Consider the following 15,940-nt stretch of genomic DNA (forward strand, 5'->3'; position numbering starts at 1 on the left):
TAATTCCTGTCATGCAAAGTTTTTATGGTTATTGCAAAATGCAGAACCCAGGACACATTTCAAAATTCTTAGGAGATCTGAGTCAGCTTTTGCCTTACTGGGCCTTGGTGGGAACCGCAGAGCAGAAATAGACCACAGCTGTCCCCATTCCTTGGAATGGCCCCATGGGGCCAACTGCATCTTTGTAAGGGATGAAATGCTCAACTGGCCTTTTCTTACCATATTTTTAGCCTGTCCTCCCACTTCAAGCTGCAAAATCCAAGAATTCCAGGAAAATCTCAACACGTGTTGGTTTAAGAGAAGCCTCTGCAAGCATGGGAGGTGAGGAAGGCGTGTCACCAGCCCCACGATCCCAGCCTGAGGGAGCTGCTAGTTGAACAGACTGAGGTGCTTGGGGCTGAGCTCTCTTTCATTCTCTTGAACTAGAAAAACTCTTTTTCTCTGTGTAGCTTTTAGTTCTTTTGAAGGAAAACCCCTGTCTTCTTTTCTATGTGGCTGTTAGAGTGACACTAAATGTTCTCTCAAGCTGTTCCACAGTCACGGGTTTGAGTGTGCTCAGTGGCTGCAAAAGAACGCAGAAAGAGAGGAAACACAACTGCCAACTACATTAGAAACTACTTCCATATTTTTACAATACGATTGGAAGGACGAGGAACCTGCATGCTTCACAGCTGAAGGGTAAGTTGCTGCAAAACGTTCCCCATTCCACTAACAGAAAGCTCTTAGCCCATGGTACTCCCATGAAATACATTTCTAGGGGGATGTTATTGCATGTAAATGGTGCTGGACTCAGTGCTGCTGGCTTCTCCTTGCCCCACTGCTCCTGGGGATTAATAGGTGGTGCAAACTCTGTGGATGCTTAAAATTCCTCCAAGCCTCTTGTGTTCCTTGTATTTCTTCCCAAGATTATTTTAATCTCAATTGGTGTTGCAGTCCAGCTCACAGTGTGGCCCTACGGTGGTAATCAGGAGGAAGAAAGGATTAATGGCTGCAGAAAGAGGTAGCGGAAGCAACCATGGGCACAGAGAAACACCTCTAGCAATGACTCAGTGGGAGGTGCGAAGAATATGGACCGTGCCAAATCCAGCTGCCCAGTGATGCAGGGCCACATTCACATGGTGTAACCTGGAGAGCAGAGTAACCACCAGGGAGTGGCAGAGGGGGACAGCTTTTCTTTAGCTGCTGCTCAGCAAACGCATCCTGAGGTGCGCCTGGTACTACAGGACTTGGCTTTGCTTAGGAGGAAATGCGGCCGTGTCAGCCTTGGAGGGTGAGGTTTTGAAATATGCTTATTCCAGTGTCATTGCAGGTGGATGATGACAGTGGTGACTCCTTGTCCCCACCTCCCTACCCTGGCTGTCCTCCTGCCCCTCTCCTCCCGCAGAGCCCAGGGATGCGGTGGCCATGTAGCCAGCTGGGCTCACCAAGCTGCCTGCAAGCAGGTCTCCCTTTGCTTGTGGACCGGGAAGTTTTCTGCCTGATCAACGGTGTGATCTGAGTCACCGCGTGGCTGCCGTGGCTGTAGTTGTTAGGTTGGATGCAAACAGCAGGGAGGTGGTGGAGGCTGTGGAGGGACGAGGGGGACCATGTATGCTGGCTGGAGCCTGCTGTGGCATCCCCTACGCAGGGATGCCGGTGGTCACTGTGGTCTGCAGGGTGCTGAGGCTGTCCTCTGGTGACAGTCCCATCATCAAAGGGCATTTAGTACTGGGAGGAGGGTACCTGTGTCTGTGTCTTGCAAACACTGAGTGAGAATGGAAAATAAGGAGAGTTCTGATGGTGACAAACAGGGACAAGAAAAATGTTGTGCCCTTTAGGAGGTAAAGACAGCTTGAAAAATTGTGCTTATGGGGGAGGGAGGAGGAGGGGAGAGACATCTGTGCTTGTTTATTCATTCATGTTTCTACTAGTCTTTATTATATTTAGACTACGCTAGATGATACTGGAAGTATTTTGCATCTAATGATGACCTGGGGAGCAGGAGTGCTCTGGGGCAGCCTTTACAGCTCCTCCTGGCCCAGGTTTCCTTACACATATTTGACACTTGATACAGGTTATGCTGCACTGTCATCTGATGGGGGTGTAAGTTTGGATCTTTTTTGTTTGATTGTATTGCTTTATATTTTCTTTTGCTAGCAGGCTGTAATCAGACAGGAGCAGAGGGAAATGAAACATCATTAAGCATTGCGAGACCTCTGCCCTTTTTGAGCTGACACAGGAAAGTCCTTAATTTCTTTGACAACTAAATGGGAGAAAATGAAAACACAATGTTCCTTGTTTTTCTAAACAGTTGCTGCACTGAAAAAGGATAATTTCAGAGATGAAAGAATTAATCTTAGAGCTGTTGGTTGAGAAGCGGTGCTGTCTGGTATTTGGAGAAATACTAAGCTGGGACATTGTAATAGCCTCTTCAGGTGCCTTTATCCCTTACAGAGAGGCAGAAAACTGGAACCAGTTTATTGCTTCTTAGAAAGTCTATCAAGGAATCAACATACAATGTAATTTCTGTAAATTGCTTTAATCTGATCTTATTTTCTATAATAGTCATGTTTAACGACCACTTTGTCTTAACCCACTTTCCTTTTTCCCTGAATGGAAGGCAAAATTCTTCAAACAAAGGAGAGGAAGGAAACAAAGCCAGCAGTCTCAGCAGCTCACAGCCGTGCCAGCTTTGTGCTGTTAGACAGGAATTCGCTGAGTGGGGTCTCTCCTGATGTGTGAAAACATCATTTTCCTTTTGCTATATCCTGATGAATTCTGCAGTTTTTGCCCACACAGAACTCTCTCTGTGTTTACGATGAAAGTTAATTTGGCTGAGGAATGATCAGAAACCTTAAGTGCACAGCTCCCAGGCTTTCCAGTACAAGGCTGGCTCTGAAATGCTTGCAGTGTCTGACAGTCATTCTGCAGGACCTACGCCCAAATGAAGCATCACTGTGCAAGACAGATCTATACCTTTTATACTTTACCACATCCTGTCTTATCGTTGCAGTGGGTTTTCCACTCATGGGCTTTATTCAATGCTGTCTCAGTGTCATTCTCTGTGCCCAACACGTGCTTTGCAGAGTCCATGCATGCAGTGATATGTACCATGAAAAGCCGCCTGTCCTGATGCTCAAGTGGTGCAGAACAGCCCCAATGGGGCTGCGGTTTCTCATGCAACATCAGCCAGAGGGATGTGCCTTGGCCTTTCTTAGGAGCGGTTTTAAGACAGATACCCCAGGGCGAGCACATTGCTGGGCTGTTGAGATTTCTCCCCCCCCCAGTTCAGCTGCCAGTTCCCCTCTCTTATCTCTCATGTTTGCTCTCTGCTGGCTTTTCCGCTTCCTCATAACTCATTCCTGGAAAAGGGAGGGTGGGAACAGAAATATTCCATTAAGCTTCTCTCTGCTGATTCACATCTGCATAATGCACATGGTAACAGGCAAACCAGACTCCTGGGTTTAAGCACCACATACAAATCTTCGCTGTTTCATTACAGCAAACCTATGCTACCAGCTACCACCACTGACTGCCACATCAGCAAGGACTAAACCGGGGTAGAGGAGCTTCTGATCAAGAAATCAGATTTTCTAGGGTCTGGAACAGTCAATATGTTGGATCAGATTCATCTGCTGGCTGCCGTGACAGTCCTGGGAGTCCTGGAGCAAGGTAGGGACCATTGGATGCACATGCCCAAATGCTTGCTGGGAAGTCTATTGTACGTACCTCCACTGATTTCCTTTCACTTCCACATTTCATTTCTACTGTTGCACTGGCACTTGCCTGCTATTCGGACAGTAGACTGGTACCTTGTCTGGGTTTTGAAAAGTACTCAACAAAATGAGTGCCTGGGAAGCCCTTCACTGCAGTGTGGAAAGGTGGAAGAATGGGCTGCGATGGGTCTCCCAGCCTTGGTTCCACACTGCGTGACAATTTAATTCACCATCTGGGTGACTTATCAGTGGCATCAGTTCCCTCCCTATTCAGCTATCAGGATTTAGAAGGGGAAAGAATTAGAGATTGAAAAAGTCCTTGAGATTGGCAGTAGCAAAGTGCATCTGAACTGTGTAACAACTTCTATGGGTAAGAGATGATCTGTTAATCACATAAGAGAGAAGGCAGGTATCCACTAGTGGCATGTTACTGCATCCTCCTCACTTTGCTGTTGCACTGGGTCATTCCTTCTCCTTGCCTGAAACTATCTGGGATTTTCATCCAGCTTTCTCTGCTATGTGGGCGTGAAAGGTTGGGAGGAGACAGCAGATCTTTTGCCCCTACCTCTGGCAGTCTCCTGACCCCACCGTGCCCAGCCAGAGCGTTATCCCAAATCTGGGTTCTTCACACATCTTCACCTGGTGTGCAAGAGCAGAACCACACTCAGAGCTGAAGTGTATGTTCATTGCATGTCTGCACAGAGATGGGTGCTAGGCTGTAAACCCACACAGCTAGCACACCTCTCAACACATAGTAAAACTTTTGAGCAATTGTTTATATTTAGTTGTGGTTAATTCTCATTGGTTCTTACAAGCCTCGGCTCCTTTTGAAGATACAGCATTCTTGGTTTTCACCACCCATGTTCTGTGGGGAGGGGGCTTTCTTTGCTCAGGGGTGGATCTCTTAGTATGCTAATTAGGGTAGTTCACACACAGTTCCAGTAATTTTCTGTTTGGTCTCATTAACCATTTGGTCCTCCTTGAGTTTATCTTGTGTCCCAGCTTGACATATTTGTGGTATCTACTCCTTCTCCCATGATCAGTTTTGTTAACTGTTTGTAAGGATTAACTCTTTTTTGTAAGGAAAATCCTCTGATTTTCAAATTCTTTCTTGTTTTTCACTATAGATATTTATATATCTTCCCTTTCCCCTCCCCTCTTTTTTTCTTTTTTAAAGTAAATAATTCTTGTATCAAGAGGACTGACCACTGTTACTTTTCTCTCTTTTGCCGCAGCCTACTTCTTCCTCCAGGTCATCTATGCTAGGAGGGCATTTGGCATTTCTCCTCCAAAGAGCTCAGGCCCCCCTGAATTTGAGAGGATCTTTCGAGCACAGTAAGAAGCTTCTCTTATAAGATGCATGCCAGATCTCTTGTCTAATGGCACTGCCCCATCCCTGCTTTGCAATTCGTTTCTCAGGACTGTAATTCAGCTACTCGCCTTCCTCGGAGTTAAGTTAATGGGCTTAAGAGTTGGCATCAGGGCTGGTTGGCCCATGAGTCCTAAACACAGCAGCCAGCTGCTGATAGAACTCAGACGGGAATCTCTGCTGTAGAGTGCAGGGCTGCTAAAGACAGTTGTTGGTGGTTGAAACTTCAGCTGGCTTCAGCCAAGTGGTGTCAAAGCCTCAGGCAGCTTTGTCACCAAAATCAGGAATAAAACCTCTTTAACACCACCTCAGGCACTCCTTTACTGCAGCGCTGGGTACTCCGTGGCATCTCCACAAATCAAGTACACCTATGCAGATTTCACTGTTATATTTATACACAAAAATTACAAGGTTGTACACTCCCAGTTACAATGATTGGTTAGTAATTTGCATATAATTATAATATCTGCTGTGTCAGCCTCTTCTGTTACTACGCTTGTGCAGGGGAAGGATCTTCACCTTCACAAGGGTCTGCTTGACCTCTGGGTGTGTTTGTTAGTGTTATAATGAAGGTAGTTCACTTTGGGACACCTTCAAAGTAAGTTTTGTTGCCAAGTTGGACAGCTAGATATCGGCCTTGCCAAGCTGTCCAATAACTCATCCTATACACAACAGAACCTAGGTTGCTCTGGTTGTGGTCTAGAGAGTAAGCACTAAGGTTATTATGGTCTATAGGATAGGGACTTCAAGTAACACAGTCTTGGATAACAAGCAGCACAGCAACCCATATGTCATTGCTTAATAAGTGCTAACGTAATGCTAACATGGAGGTTAACTCCTTAAAATCAAGATGTTCCTATAGCTAACTTTCACAAATAAACAGAAATATAGAAAGATTCAGTAAAACTTTAAGATAATCTGCAACAGTTTCAGCCCTGCTCGGAACCCAGCTCAGTGGAGAAGGGCAAGCTCCCAGAGAGTTCTCACCTGGGGCCGGGCCGGGATAGCCACAATCCAGCACCTCTGCTGTGACTTCTGTGCTAGGGCTGCAGTGGGGAGGGAGGCAGAGAGGGAGGAGGCTTCCACTTTTGGTGTAGCTGAGCACTGAATAAAAAGCAGCCGGGCAGCAGGAGCAGGATCCCCTCAGCCGTCCCCTTCCCTGCTCCTTTGCCAGCCCAGCCCAGCCTCATCCTCATCCAGCATCTCTTAGTCCTACTACTTTGTCTTTGGGGGGGACAGGGCATGGTGTACAAACAATCCAAACAGCTAAGTAATCCCTCCTGCTCCTGCACAAAGCCCAAGCTGTTCTGGCCTTATCTGCTTAAGATGCACTTCATCCTCAGCGCATCCCTGGGCCAGACCTTCCCTGAGGCTTTGGGGCTTGTACAGCAGGGTTTAAGCTGTAGCACTTGGGAAGGGGCAGTGGGGCTCGTTCATGGGGTCTTTCTGTGCATGGTCTGACCTGGACATCTTTTATTTAATTTCTGGTGCCTTGGAGACCCAGTTTCTTGCACTCTTTAATTCCTGTGAATAAAGCTGGGATGGGAACTGCAAGGAAAGTTTTTTGGTGACATCATCTCTAAGAAGTGAAAGCCTCCAGCCTCTGGAAACTGCCAGGGGAAGCAAAAAAGAAGGATCTTCCTCCTTTCCCTTGTTTATGACATTCCTCTTTCCTGCCAGGGTGAACTCCTCTGAGTATTTTCCCATTTTCCTGGCACTTCTGTGGCAGGCTGGCCTCTTCTTCCATCAAGGTGAGAATAGACTGTTACCTGGTTTGTCACTGGATCTGTTCCCCTGAGTGCTGGCTCAGTCCTCAGGTCTTGCTCACCTTCTGAACAACAAATCTGGCAGTAACTCTGCCTCTGATGGGAGGGTAGAGCCAGAGGACACAAAGCCTCTGTTCCTTCACTTTGGGCTGCCTGCTTGACTCCAGGTAGCAATAAAAAGCCTTTGGAGATGGTCACCGTGATCTCTCTCATCTGCAGGTGTGGCTGCAGGCTTGGGTCTGCTCTATCTCTATGCCCGCTACTGCTACTTTATAGGATACAGGACATCATCCTCAAAGAGGTAAACACCTCTGCCAGCCTGGAGTATGGGGTAACCCCTGGGGGTTTGCATTTGGGAACATAATGTGTTTCGGGGAAGCTCAGGACTCCTGACTGCTTTGGGGTCTCTGTGTGACTCAGCCTTGCTGAGCTGGCCCCGACACATAACGTGGGCATGGGTACCGGGCTGGGGCCAGAGACTAAGACGTGGGGCAAGGCTGGAGCTGCCTGCAGCCCTTGCGGGTGTGTGTGTGCTCCCTCGAAGCAGGAGCAGGGCACAGGACCCCACGCGGTGGGCAGGGGACAGCCAGGGGCTGCCTTCCCACCTGTCCTCTGCAGAGAGGGAGGGACCACTCCCAGGCAAGAGCAGCAATGCTCAGTCTCAGCAGGCTCCCTCTCTCCCACCAGGCTCCCCGCAATATACTTTGGCACTGGAATTCTCTGGATTCTCATTGCAGCATCAGCCCTGGGCATCATTCATTTCTTCCTCTCTCACTACATGGGGCTAAATGTCCTCCAGCTTCTCACAGTATGAACCACCCCTCTGTACCTCATCAGTGTCCTTGCCTTTGAGTCCTGCTCCCTCCTGCCCACAGTAATAGACTGGCTGCAACTAATACAGCCCCCAGGGACAAATCCACCCTCACCTGAGTTTTCAGCACCTCCTTCCCTGATGCCCAGCACAGCCATGAACTGCTGAGTTCTTCAGGAGGCATTTTTCCACCATGGCACTCTTTGCCAGCTGCTCCATGCCTGATGTGGAAACAACAATGCTCCTAAACAAGGAGAATTTTAGGAAAACTGAACACATGAAAGAAAAATCATTGAAAACTCATCTCAGCCTAAGCTTCCCAGTGAGCTGTCCCAGGGAACTGCCATGTGTTCTCCTTCCTCCAACAGCTTGTGCCAGTTTTCCAAGGCCCACACCTAAGAAAGGCATTTGTTTGAAACCAGGTGTGGGCTGAGGCATAACAAAAGAGCCAAGGGGTAAACAGGAGCAACCACCAACCTGTTGTGCGAAAGTCTATTAGTGCCCTTGTGATGGTTATTAGCTGTTTCCTGTGGGCGATATTGTAAATCAGACTGCGCAAACTCATAACCACTACTGCATGTATAACTTTCAATACTGCTGAACGACAATGTGCACAAATAAAAAGGCACTGAGCTTGCTGTGCTGGGTGTCTCCTTGTGGGTCTGCAATTAGCAGGGAACAAAACCATGAGCATTTTAGTGCAAGGCAGCTGCCTTGGTTTCCCTGCCATGCAGTGCAACCCAGCCTGCAACCCTACATCCCACAGGAGGAGAGCTCTGTGTAGGGAGAAGCTGATTTTCACAGGTGCCGAGCTGAGCTCCCAGAAGGGCTGGATTTTCACAGGACCCAGCATCCACAACACCGATGCTTTTGGCCATTGGTCTGCTCATGTTAGCAACAGAGCTTAGAAAACGCCAGCAGTGCTCTGTGCCGTCATCACAGGGGGGTTCACACCAAACCCAGAGAGCAAAAATAACTGCATTAACATGCTGCCAGCCTAACCACATTTTGAAGCCCACCGTCCTCCCCTCCCTTCCCCAGCAGTAGGCATATCTAGACTGTAAGAACAAAAGGCAGGTGTTTTTTGGAAGAAGTGATTAATTTTTCACATTGTTTCATTTCCTCGCCTGCATCTTAAATTGGCTTATCCAGTAAAGCCTCTAGTCTGTTTCCCTTTGACCTCTCCTGCCTTGGAGTTGCACTGCTGTGTTGCGGTTGGCAAACACTGGAGGAGAAGGCTTAAATCCAAACAAAACCAACGGTACAACACTTGTCTCTGCAAAGTTTTCAGTGCAGTGGGGCTCCATCCTCACAGCAACTGCCAGGTGTCACAGCATGATAAAAAACTAACTTTTTTCCTAGCATCTTTGGTAATACACTTTGGAAAAAGCTGAGTGTCGATTAACCTTGCCTCAGCAAGGCTGGGCAGGAACAGAGATGCTACCTGTCCCCAGTGACATTTTAGTTAGACTTTACATTAAAACATCTCACCATCTCTTGAAGTTAATTCTCAGTCCTCACTTTTTTACCAGCGTAACCAGTCACCTCCCAGAGGGTTAATACAGAGGGACCAGCCCCAGCTGCTGGTGCAGGTCTTGGCTCCTTGTCAAAACCCTTCTGTCTCGGCTTAGTCCAGGTGGGTGCTCACCGGTTCTGCAGACACAACTTCCATCTGCTACCCTACAAACAGTTTTCTAACACCGCTGTATCAGCCTGGAGCCACTGCCCACCTCAGCCTCGCTGATCTCAGCTCCGTGTGTGACAGGGCTGCAGAATGACTCAGTGGATGGAAGTTAATGATTCAGCAGCGAGGCCGTGGCAAGCCAGCATCTCCCCTTGGATGCACAGAGGACCATTAAACACCCTGGTGCAGCACAGCTAGGCTCTGGCCCCAGCTGCTTGCCATCGCTAGTTCTGCCACAGGAGAAATGCCCAGCATGTCACTCCCCTCAAACAATTGTCAGAGGGGTCGTTCCAGGTGCCTCTAGCAGCAGGAAAGCTCCTCCATCCAGGGATGCTGTCATCGCTCAGCTACTTCGGGGAAGCTCAGGGCTCCTTCGGGGTCCCTGTGTGACCCAGCCGTGCTGAGCTGACCCCGGGGCACAAGGTGGGCATGGGTACGGGGCTGGGGCCAGAGGCTAAGATGGGGGGCAAGGCTGTATGTATGCTATGCGATATAATAACTGTAACCAAGGGAAATCGCTTTGCACCGGACCAGGGTTCAAAGATACCGTCGATGGTTTTACCCCATTCGGACACTAGAAACGCATCTAATTCGTGTTTATATTGATGCTACAAGGAGGATTTATGCAGCCGGAGCCGCCGCCGCCGCGCAGCGCGATGCCCCCCGGTGCCGCACGGAGCCACCGCGCCACCCGCCCGCTGCAGGGGGCGCCGGGGGCTGCCGGCGGCGCGGACGGGGCTGCCCCTCCGCCCACCCGCGTCTGGCCGGTTTAACGGCGCTGCCACCGCAGCGAGACGAGGGTCCCCATGCCCGGCCCGGCGGGGCTGGCCCACGACGCCGGCTCCGCTCCCCGCTCCCCCCGAGCATGTGCGTCCGGGCTGAGCGTTCCCGGGCCCGGCGCGCTGCGGGGCCGGGGCCGGCCCGGGCGGGTCGGGGCAGCGGAGCCGAGGCCGGGCTGCGGCGGCCGCAGGCGCAGTGAGCCGAGCCCGCAGACCTGCCCCGGCCCGCCCGGTGCCGGCCCGTCCCGGGCTCCGGCCGCGCCGCTCGGGAGAGGGCGCTGCTGCCGCGCGGCTGCAGCTGCCGGGCCCGGGGGGGTTCCGGGGCGAGGGATCCCGGAGGGGGGTCCCGGCAGCTCCCAGCCCGCCGCCCGTGCCAGGGCCGTCGCTCCCCGGGAGGTGCCCCGGGCGTCCCCGGCCATGCCCCGGGCGGCGTCCACGTAGGCACCGGGCACAAACCCTCCCGCCTCAGGTGCCACCCGCGCTGCGCCGGGCCCTGGCCTGGGGCTGCTGGGTGGGGGGAGGCCTGCAGCCTCGCAGAAACCCCTGGAGGTGGCTTACTAAGGGCCTCCTGCAAGCGTCTGACAGATTCCCGAGCTCCCTCCCGCTCCCTGCCCTCACAGCCACCCCTCCGCATCAGCAACGGGTTGGAAAAGTTTTGGCGTGAGATACGTGGAAGCAAATCCCCCCGATACTGCCACAGCCCCCCGGGCGAAGCGGCCAGCCGGATGGGAGGCCAGCAGTGAGCCAAGGAAGCTTGCAGAACCAGCGAGAACTTTTTTTATCACAAGAAACGTAGAGGCTGAACTTGTAAACAAGCCTCCTTTCCCTGATGGGGCTGGTTCCTATGCGAGCAAGCGAGTGACAATGACAGTGTGCAGCTCAGTCCCCAGATGAAGCAAGGTGCCGCCCGCTGCAAGGATCACCGGCATGCACACGTTCCCTTTCCTGTGTCTATAGGAACCTAGCCACCTTTCCATAAGGCTTTCGTACCACAAGGTGCACAAGGTTGTAGCTTATTTTTATCTTGGGAACTTCAAGGGCATCCACGTGTACTTTCCTACCGGTCATGTGCAGGATACATGCACAAACAGGTATGGTGAGCAGACAATGGCGGGTTTACACTTGGTCCCCAGCACAGAAATGCTGTGCGCTGGGACCGGGGAAAAAATGCACCCAGGCACCCAAGCCCAAGGAGGAGCGCCCCGCTCCCTCTGGAGCATGGCTTGGTGGGCCGGATGGAGCACACCCTTGAATTTCCCCTGGAAGCAGCACTGGTAACTTTCTTTAGGGTTGTGTTTTGGAGGGAAGCTCCTGTGGGGCTGGGGGAGGAGGGTGCAGCTGGTGGCCCTGGATTTGTGGCACTGGCATGTCACCCAGGTTTCCATAGCACCATCATCCATAACACAAGGGGCCAAAGGGAGGGAAAGAAGTAGGTCAGACAGGGCTAACAATACCCAGACATGTCTATCTACGGCTCAGCCTGATCCAGGAAAGGGGGTGAAACAGAGGAGTGAGAGAGAGGGGAAAGAGAAAAAAAAAAAGGAAAACACAAAGTGTCCATAGTTCGAGCAACGCATTTCTTTCCCTCAGAAAAATAAGGACCTTTTAAAGCCACCTTTGTGTATCAGTACCGAGAGAGACGGAGACTAGCACCCACCTCCTGCCCATCTGACAACAGACTACAAGGGAATTCAAATGCTAATTTGGAGCCAGACTTCTCAATGGGTCTTTATTCCTACCGCAGCTTCAGGATCAGAGTTCTGGGGAACCAGCTGGCTGGAGCTGTGAGGATGCTAGCCTCCAGACCAGTACTGCGGGGCCCTTTCCTTTCCCCTCTCAGTTCCTCACCCTGATTTTGTTACCCCCTTGTCTTAGTTTCACTTGTTTACATGCAAGTGACTTGAAAGGCAAGGAGAAAGAAAGGCAAGCATGCTGGAGTTGTGTAACTGAAATAACCACAGTAGTGACCCATTTTATGTGCTGAGTCTGCAGAGGCCTCGCTGTCAATATTGCTGCATTTTGGTGCTCTCCTGCTTGCGGAACGTTGTTTTGAACTGTGTGTCCATCAATGCCAAAACTGAGAAGAACATAATGGGTAGTAAGATCCGGAATCCTCTTGATCCACGTACACATATGGACAGGGATCTGCTGGGTGTGTGACAGGGCAAGATCAGAGGAAGGAATGCTTTGCTCAGGGGGAGTCGGAGGGTGTAGGTGCAAGAGCACAGCCCTCACTGGAGATGCTGAGATGGCCTGGGGTGAAGAGTGTGACTGTGGGTGACCTGTGTCACACTTGTGATTTGACAGCATCATGTCTGGCTGGAACGCCACACTGTGGATGAAGAGATGCAGCCGTGGATGGAGTCAGACAGGCCTGTGAGAGCAGCCCCTGCCCGCAGGCAGATACTCCCTTATCCAACTTAGTTATCCAACTCCCACAGCCCTGTGCAGTGAAAACTATTCCTTGGTCAGACAGCAGGGTAAAATCCAAGCAAGATCAAAGCTATCTGCCACTTTATATGTTAGCTGATCCAGACAGGGAGGCTAGGAAAATTCATGCTCCAAGGTTATAATTTGCCTCATCTCCACCAGTTCTATACCTCCCAGCAATTATTGCCTACAAGAGGGCACTAAGAATTCACCTTTGCCCTGGTACAGGCAGAGCCACTTTTTGTACAAGGTAGACAGGGCTTAACATGCCCTTTTGGGAATGCCCTCCCTCCAACGGAAAACTTGCACATTTGCTGTGGTAGCTTAGGAAAGTGCATGCCCAGCTCCAGCCCTCACTGATGCTGTGCCTGGCTGTGCTCAGGGATTTCCAGGGTCTAAGAGCTAAAGGCAGACGTTGGGTATGAAGAGCAGAAGTAGGGTCAGCGCTCAGGACTCACAGAGCACTCCTGGAGTGAGCAAGTAGAAGAGCAGGTGCATCAGCTGCATCGCATTGACATCGCACTAAGTGACAAGAGAGGGCTGGGTGACCCCAAACAGGGAAGGCAACATTACCTGCAGGGCGTGAGAGTCAGGATCGTCATGTAAGCAAGAATGAAACCAGTGAGCTGCTGTGGTGTCTGCTCCTGAGCCTGCAGCTGGCGAGTGGCTAAAATAGGCTCCATTTCATGAACACAGGTGGCTAGAATAACAAGAGCTCAGGCAAAGCGTTATCTGCCCCGATACAGATACTGCAGCATGCTCTCCCAAGACTGGACCCAGTCACCCCGCCGTAAAGTATTTACAGCTTTACAGCTCATGCTCCTTCTGGGAGGGTGTGAGGAATGCAGCAGGCTCGTTGCAAGGGATGCAAATGGACACACGCCCTCTCTCCTGGCGGGTACAGGGCTGAGCTGCCAAAGAGCTGTAAATGTTCTGCCTGAGCGAAGAAACCTTCTCAGAGAGCAGCCTGATGAGCTCAGAACAGCACTGCACGGCCAGATGGCTTCTGGATCAGAGCTGACTCATGCCCACCTAGCTCAGGCTTAGGCAAAACATGCCGTTACCTAAAGGATGCTGGCAAACGACACCTCTTCCACTGCTGTAACTGCATTCGCAGCGTGGCAGCTAGCTGTATCGGTAAAAAGCAAATGGTATTCTGCCAACTGCCATAATCAGAATGCTGCAAAACCAAAATGGTAACAGGCCTGAGTTACACTAACGAACAGAAAAAGATCAGACGGGTGAACTCCTGAGCCCCTAGAGGATGTGATCACTGAGGGAGCAGAACAGAGGCAATTATTCCATTTTTGCAGTGACAAAGGATGGTGAGCACAGCCTGTGGATAAGCTGGTGGTATAAAGGGAAGGGTGATAAATTAAAACAGGGCAGCAGTGGCCTCGGAGAGGAGCAGGAACTTGAGTATCTGCTTTTCACTAAAGCAGTGGCTATCAACCTCTCCAACTGGTTTCCAGACCAGCTTGGCTTCTTAGTGAACTACAGCCTAGGAAAGCTGGGAAACATGAGCTCTGCCCAGTCCCTGCTGCAGACCATCATTTTCAGAGTGATGAATAAAGATTAAAAGGTGGAAAGGAAGAAAGTAAAGGTGAACTGTCAACAAAAAGCCTCTTAAATTGGCCAAAGCAAAAGTGAGAGGGAGGGCTGCATTAGCAAAGCTGTGAACTGGCAGCATTAGCAGGTGATGAACATGGCCATGTTATCTAATATGGTAGAACACACCATGCATATTTAATAGCATTATTGAGCTTGTATTTGTCACAGCATCACAGCTAGAGGCTGTTTCTAAAGCTATATATAGTGACAGAAAGGTTCTAACTGAATTCTAGAGCTTTTGACTGGATGTCACACATACAGAGAAACCTACAACGCATTGGTAGTATAAGACTTCCATACATTCCCCGTTTCCAGACCTCAGATGATAAAGCAAGTCAGCTACCAGCAGTATTTGTTGAGAGTTCATCAGGTTTGCAGATTAACTATGAGATTCTGAATTATACATGTTTATATACAAATGGGAGGAACATGCAACATGCATAGCTGAGGCACGAAGGATGAAGCTTATGACGGAGGCAGAACAAACGGATGACATCTGGGTAGGAAAGAGAAAGAGAAGGTGCATAAAGCGGTGGGGTCAGGATGATGGATAATGAGTTCTGTCATCTTTTCAGAGTGGCTACTTAAATTCTGAGCATGGTTCTCCCTGAAATTGCAAATTCTGACCGCTAAAAGAATTATTGGTGATTATTTTCTGCATTGGAATATCACCTCCAAAACCTGCTTAGAAATCAGCACCTGCATCACTTCCAGACATGCAAAGTGTGTCCATATGCTTAGATGCCTATAAAACCCTTTGAACTAGAGCTGCAGATTTTCTTTATTATTTTCTTGCCCAAGAAAGAAACTTAAGCAAGCTAACACAGATTTATGGCTGGTGCCAAACAGGAATATCCTGAGCAGGTAGCAGGCTTCAAGGAAGAGCTGTACTCTGGTCCAGCTTAACACTTTACACGTGTCGTTGCAGATGGGGCTGATGCTCATGCTGTGCTGCTGTGGGTCTCTGCTCCCAGCCCGCTCACCGCAGCATAGCAGAGACGTAGCCACAATATAGCAACACTGTAGCAGACACATAGCCACAATATAGCAACATTGTAGCCAAAATAGTCCCACAATATAGCAACATTGTAGCAGAAATACAGCTACAATATAGCAACACTGTAGCAGATATACAGCCACAATATAGCTGAGGGAATCTGGGGACCTTGCACAGGGATGGACTGACCCTCTGACAAATAATGTCTCCAGCAGACTTCTACCCAGGAGGCCACCTCTTTGCCCATTTTCTACCAGGTGGACTACGAAATGCAGCAGGCTGGGCTTGGCTTAGATTACAGCCCTCCCCAGGCTGACTTGAACAAGGAGAAATTTATCTTCTAGGAATGCAAGTGGGAAAATGAGAGCAGCTCCTGTCCCCAGCAGTCTGGGCAGCAGGTGTGCCTTTCCTCTTTGCAGGAACAGGCCAGTGAAACTGAAGTAGAACAAAGCCCTTTCAGAGAACAACAAGTACCTGAAGCTGCAGTGTGAGTTGCTGACAGACGTGCTGACAGACACACTACCGTTCAGCTGTGGCTGCTGGCGGGGAAGGTACAGGTGTCAGGCTGGCACCATAAACAAAAAAAGCCAGGTAAATTGACAATGCTGGAGTCCTAGAAGTCTCAGAATTGAGACCTGAAGTTTACATGTGTAAAATACATACGTACATAGTTGTTTCCTTGCTCAGGAAACCTGATGAAGTCCTGCACCAGATGTTTCCAGCAAGATTTTTATTCCCCATCTCATCCTTTTTGAGTGCTGACACACCACAGGGCTACCCTTCCCTGCAAAAGCATTT

At 50.0% G+C, this 15,940-nt stretch overlaps 1 protein-coding gene across 1 annotated transcript; it reads left to right on the forward strand.

The window, feature by feature from the left end:
* Positions 1–3,368: 3,368 nt before the first annotated feature.
* On the forward strand, positions 3,369–8,239 carry LOC130153888 (leukotriene C4 synthase-like). Its single transcript, XM_056349316.1, has 5 exons — positions 3,369–3,651; positions 4,931–5,030; positions 6,745–6,815; positions 7,050–7,131; positions 7,518–8,239. Exons 1-5 carry the CDS (start codon positions 3,594–3,596, stop codon positions 7,642–7,644), a joined length of 438 nt encoding a protein of 145 aa, XP_056205291.1. The 5' UTR covers positions 3,369–3,593; the 3' UTR covers positions 7,645–8,239.
* The last annotated feature ends 7,701 nt before the right edge of the window (positions 8,240–15,940 follow it).

Source organism: Falco biarmicus, chromosome 8 (genome assembly GCF_023638135.1).
Source record: "Falco biarmicus isolate bFalBia1 chromosome 8, bFalBia1.pri, whole genome shotgun sequence".
Taxonomy (NCBI): Eukaryota; Metazoa; Chordata; class Aves; order Falconiformes; family Falconidae; genus Falco; species Falco biarmicus.

Coding starts and splice junctions, on each gene's coding strand:
- LOC130153888 (XM_056349316.1), top strand. CDS start 3,594: ATGTTGGATCAGATTCATCTGCTGGCTGCCGTGACAGTCCTGGGAGTC. Junction 6,816..7,049: donor TGGCCTCTTCTTCCATCAAG/GTGAGAATAGAC, acceptor TCTCATCTGCAG/GTGTGGCTGCAGGCTTGGGT. Junction 7,132..7,517: donor AGGACATCATCCTCAAAGAG/GTAAACACCTCT, acceptor CTCTCCCACCAG/GCTCCCCGCAATATACTTTG.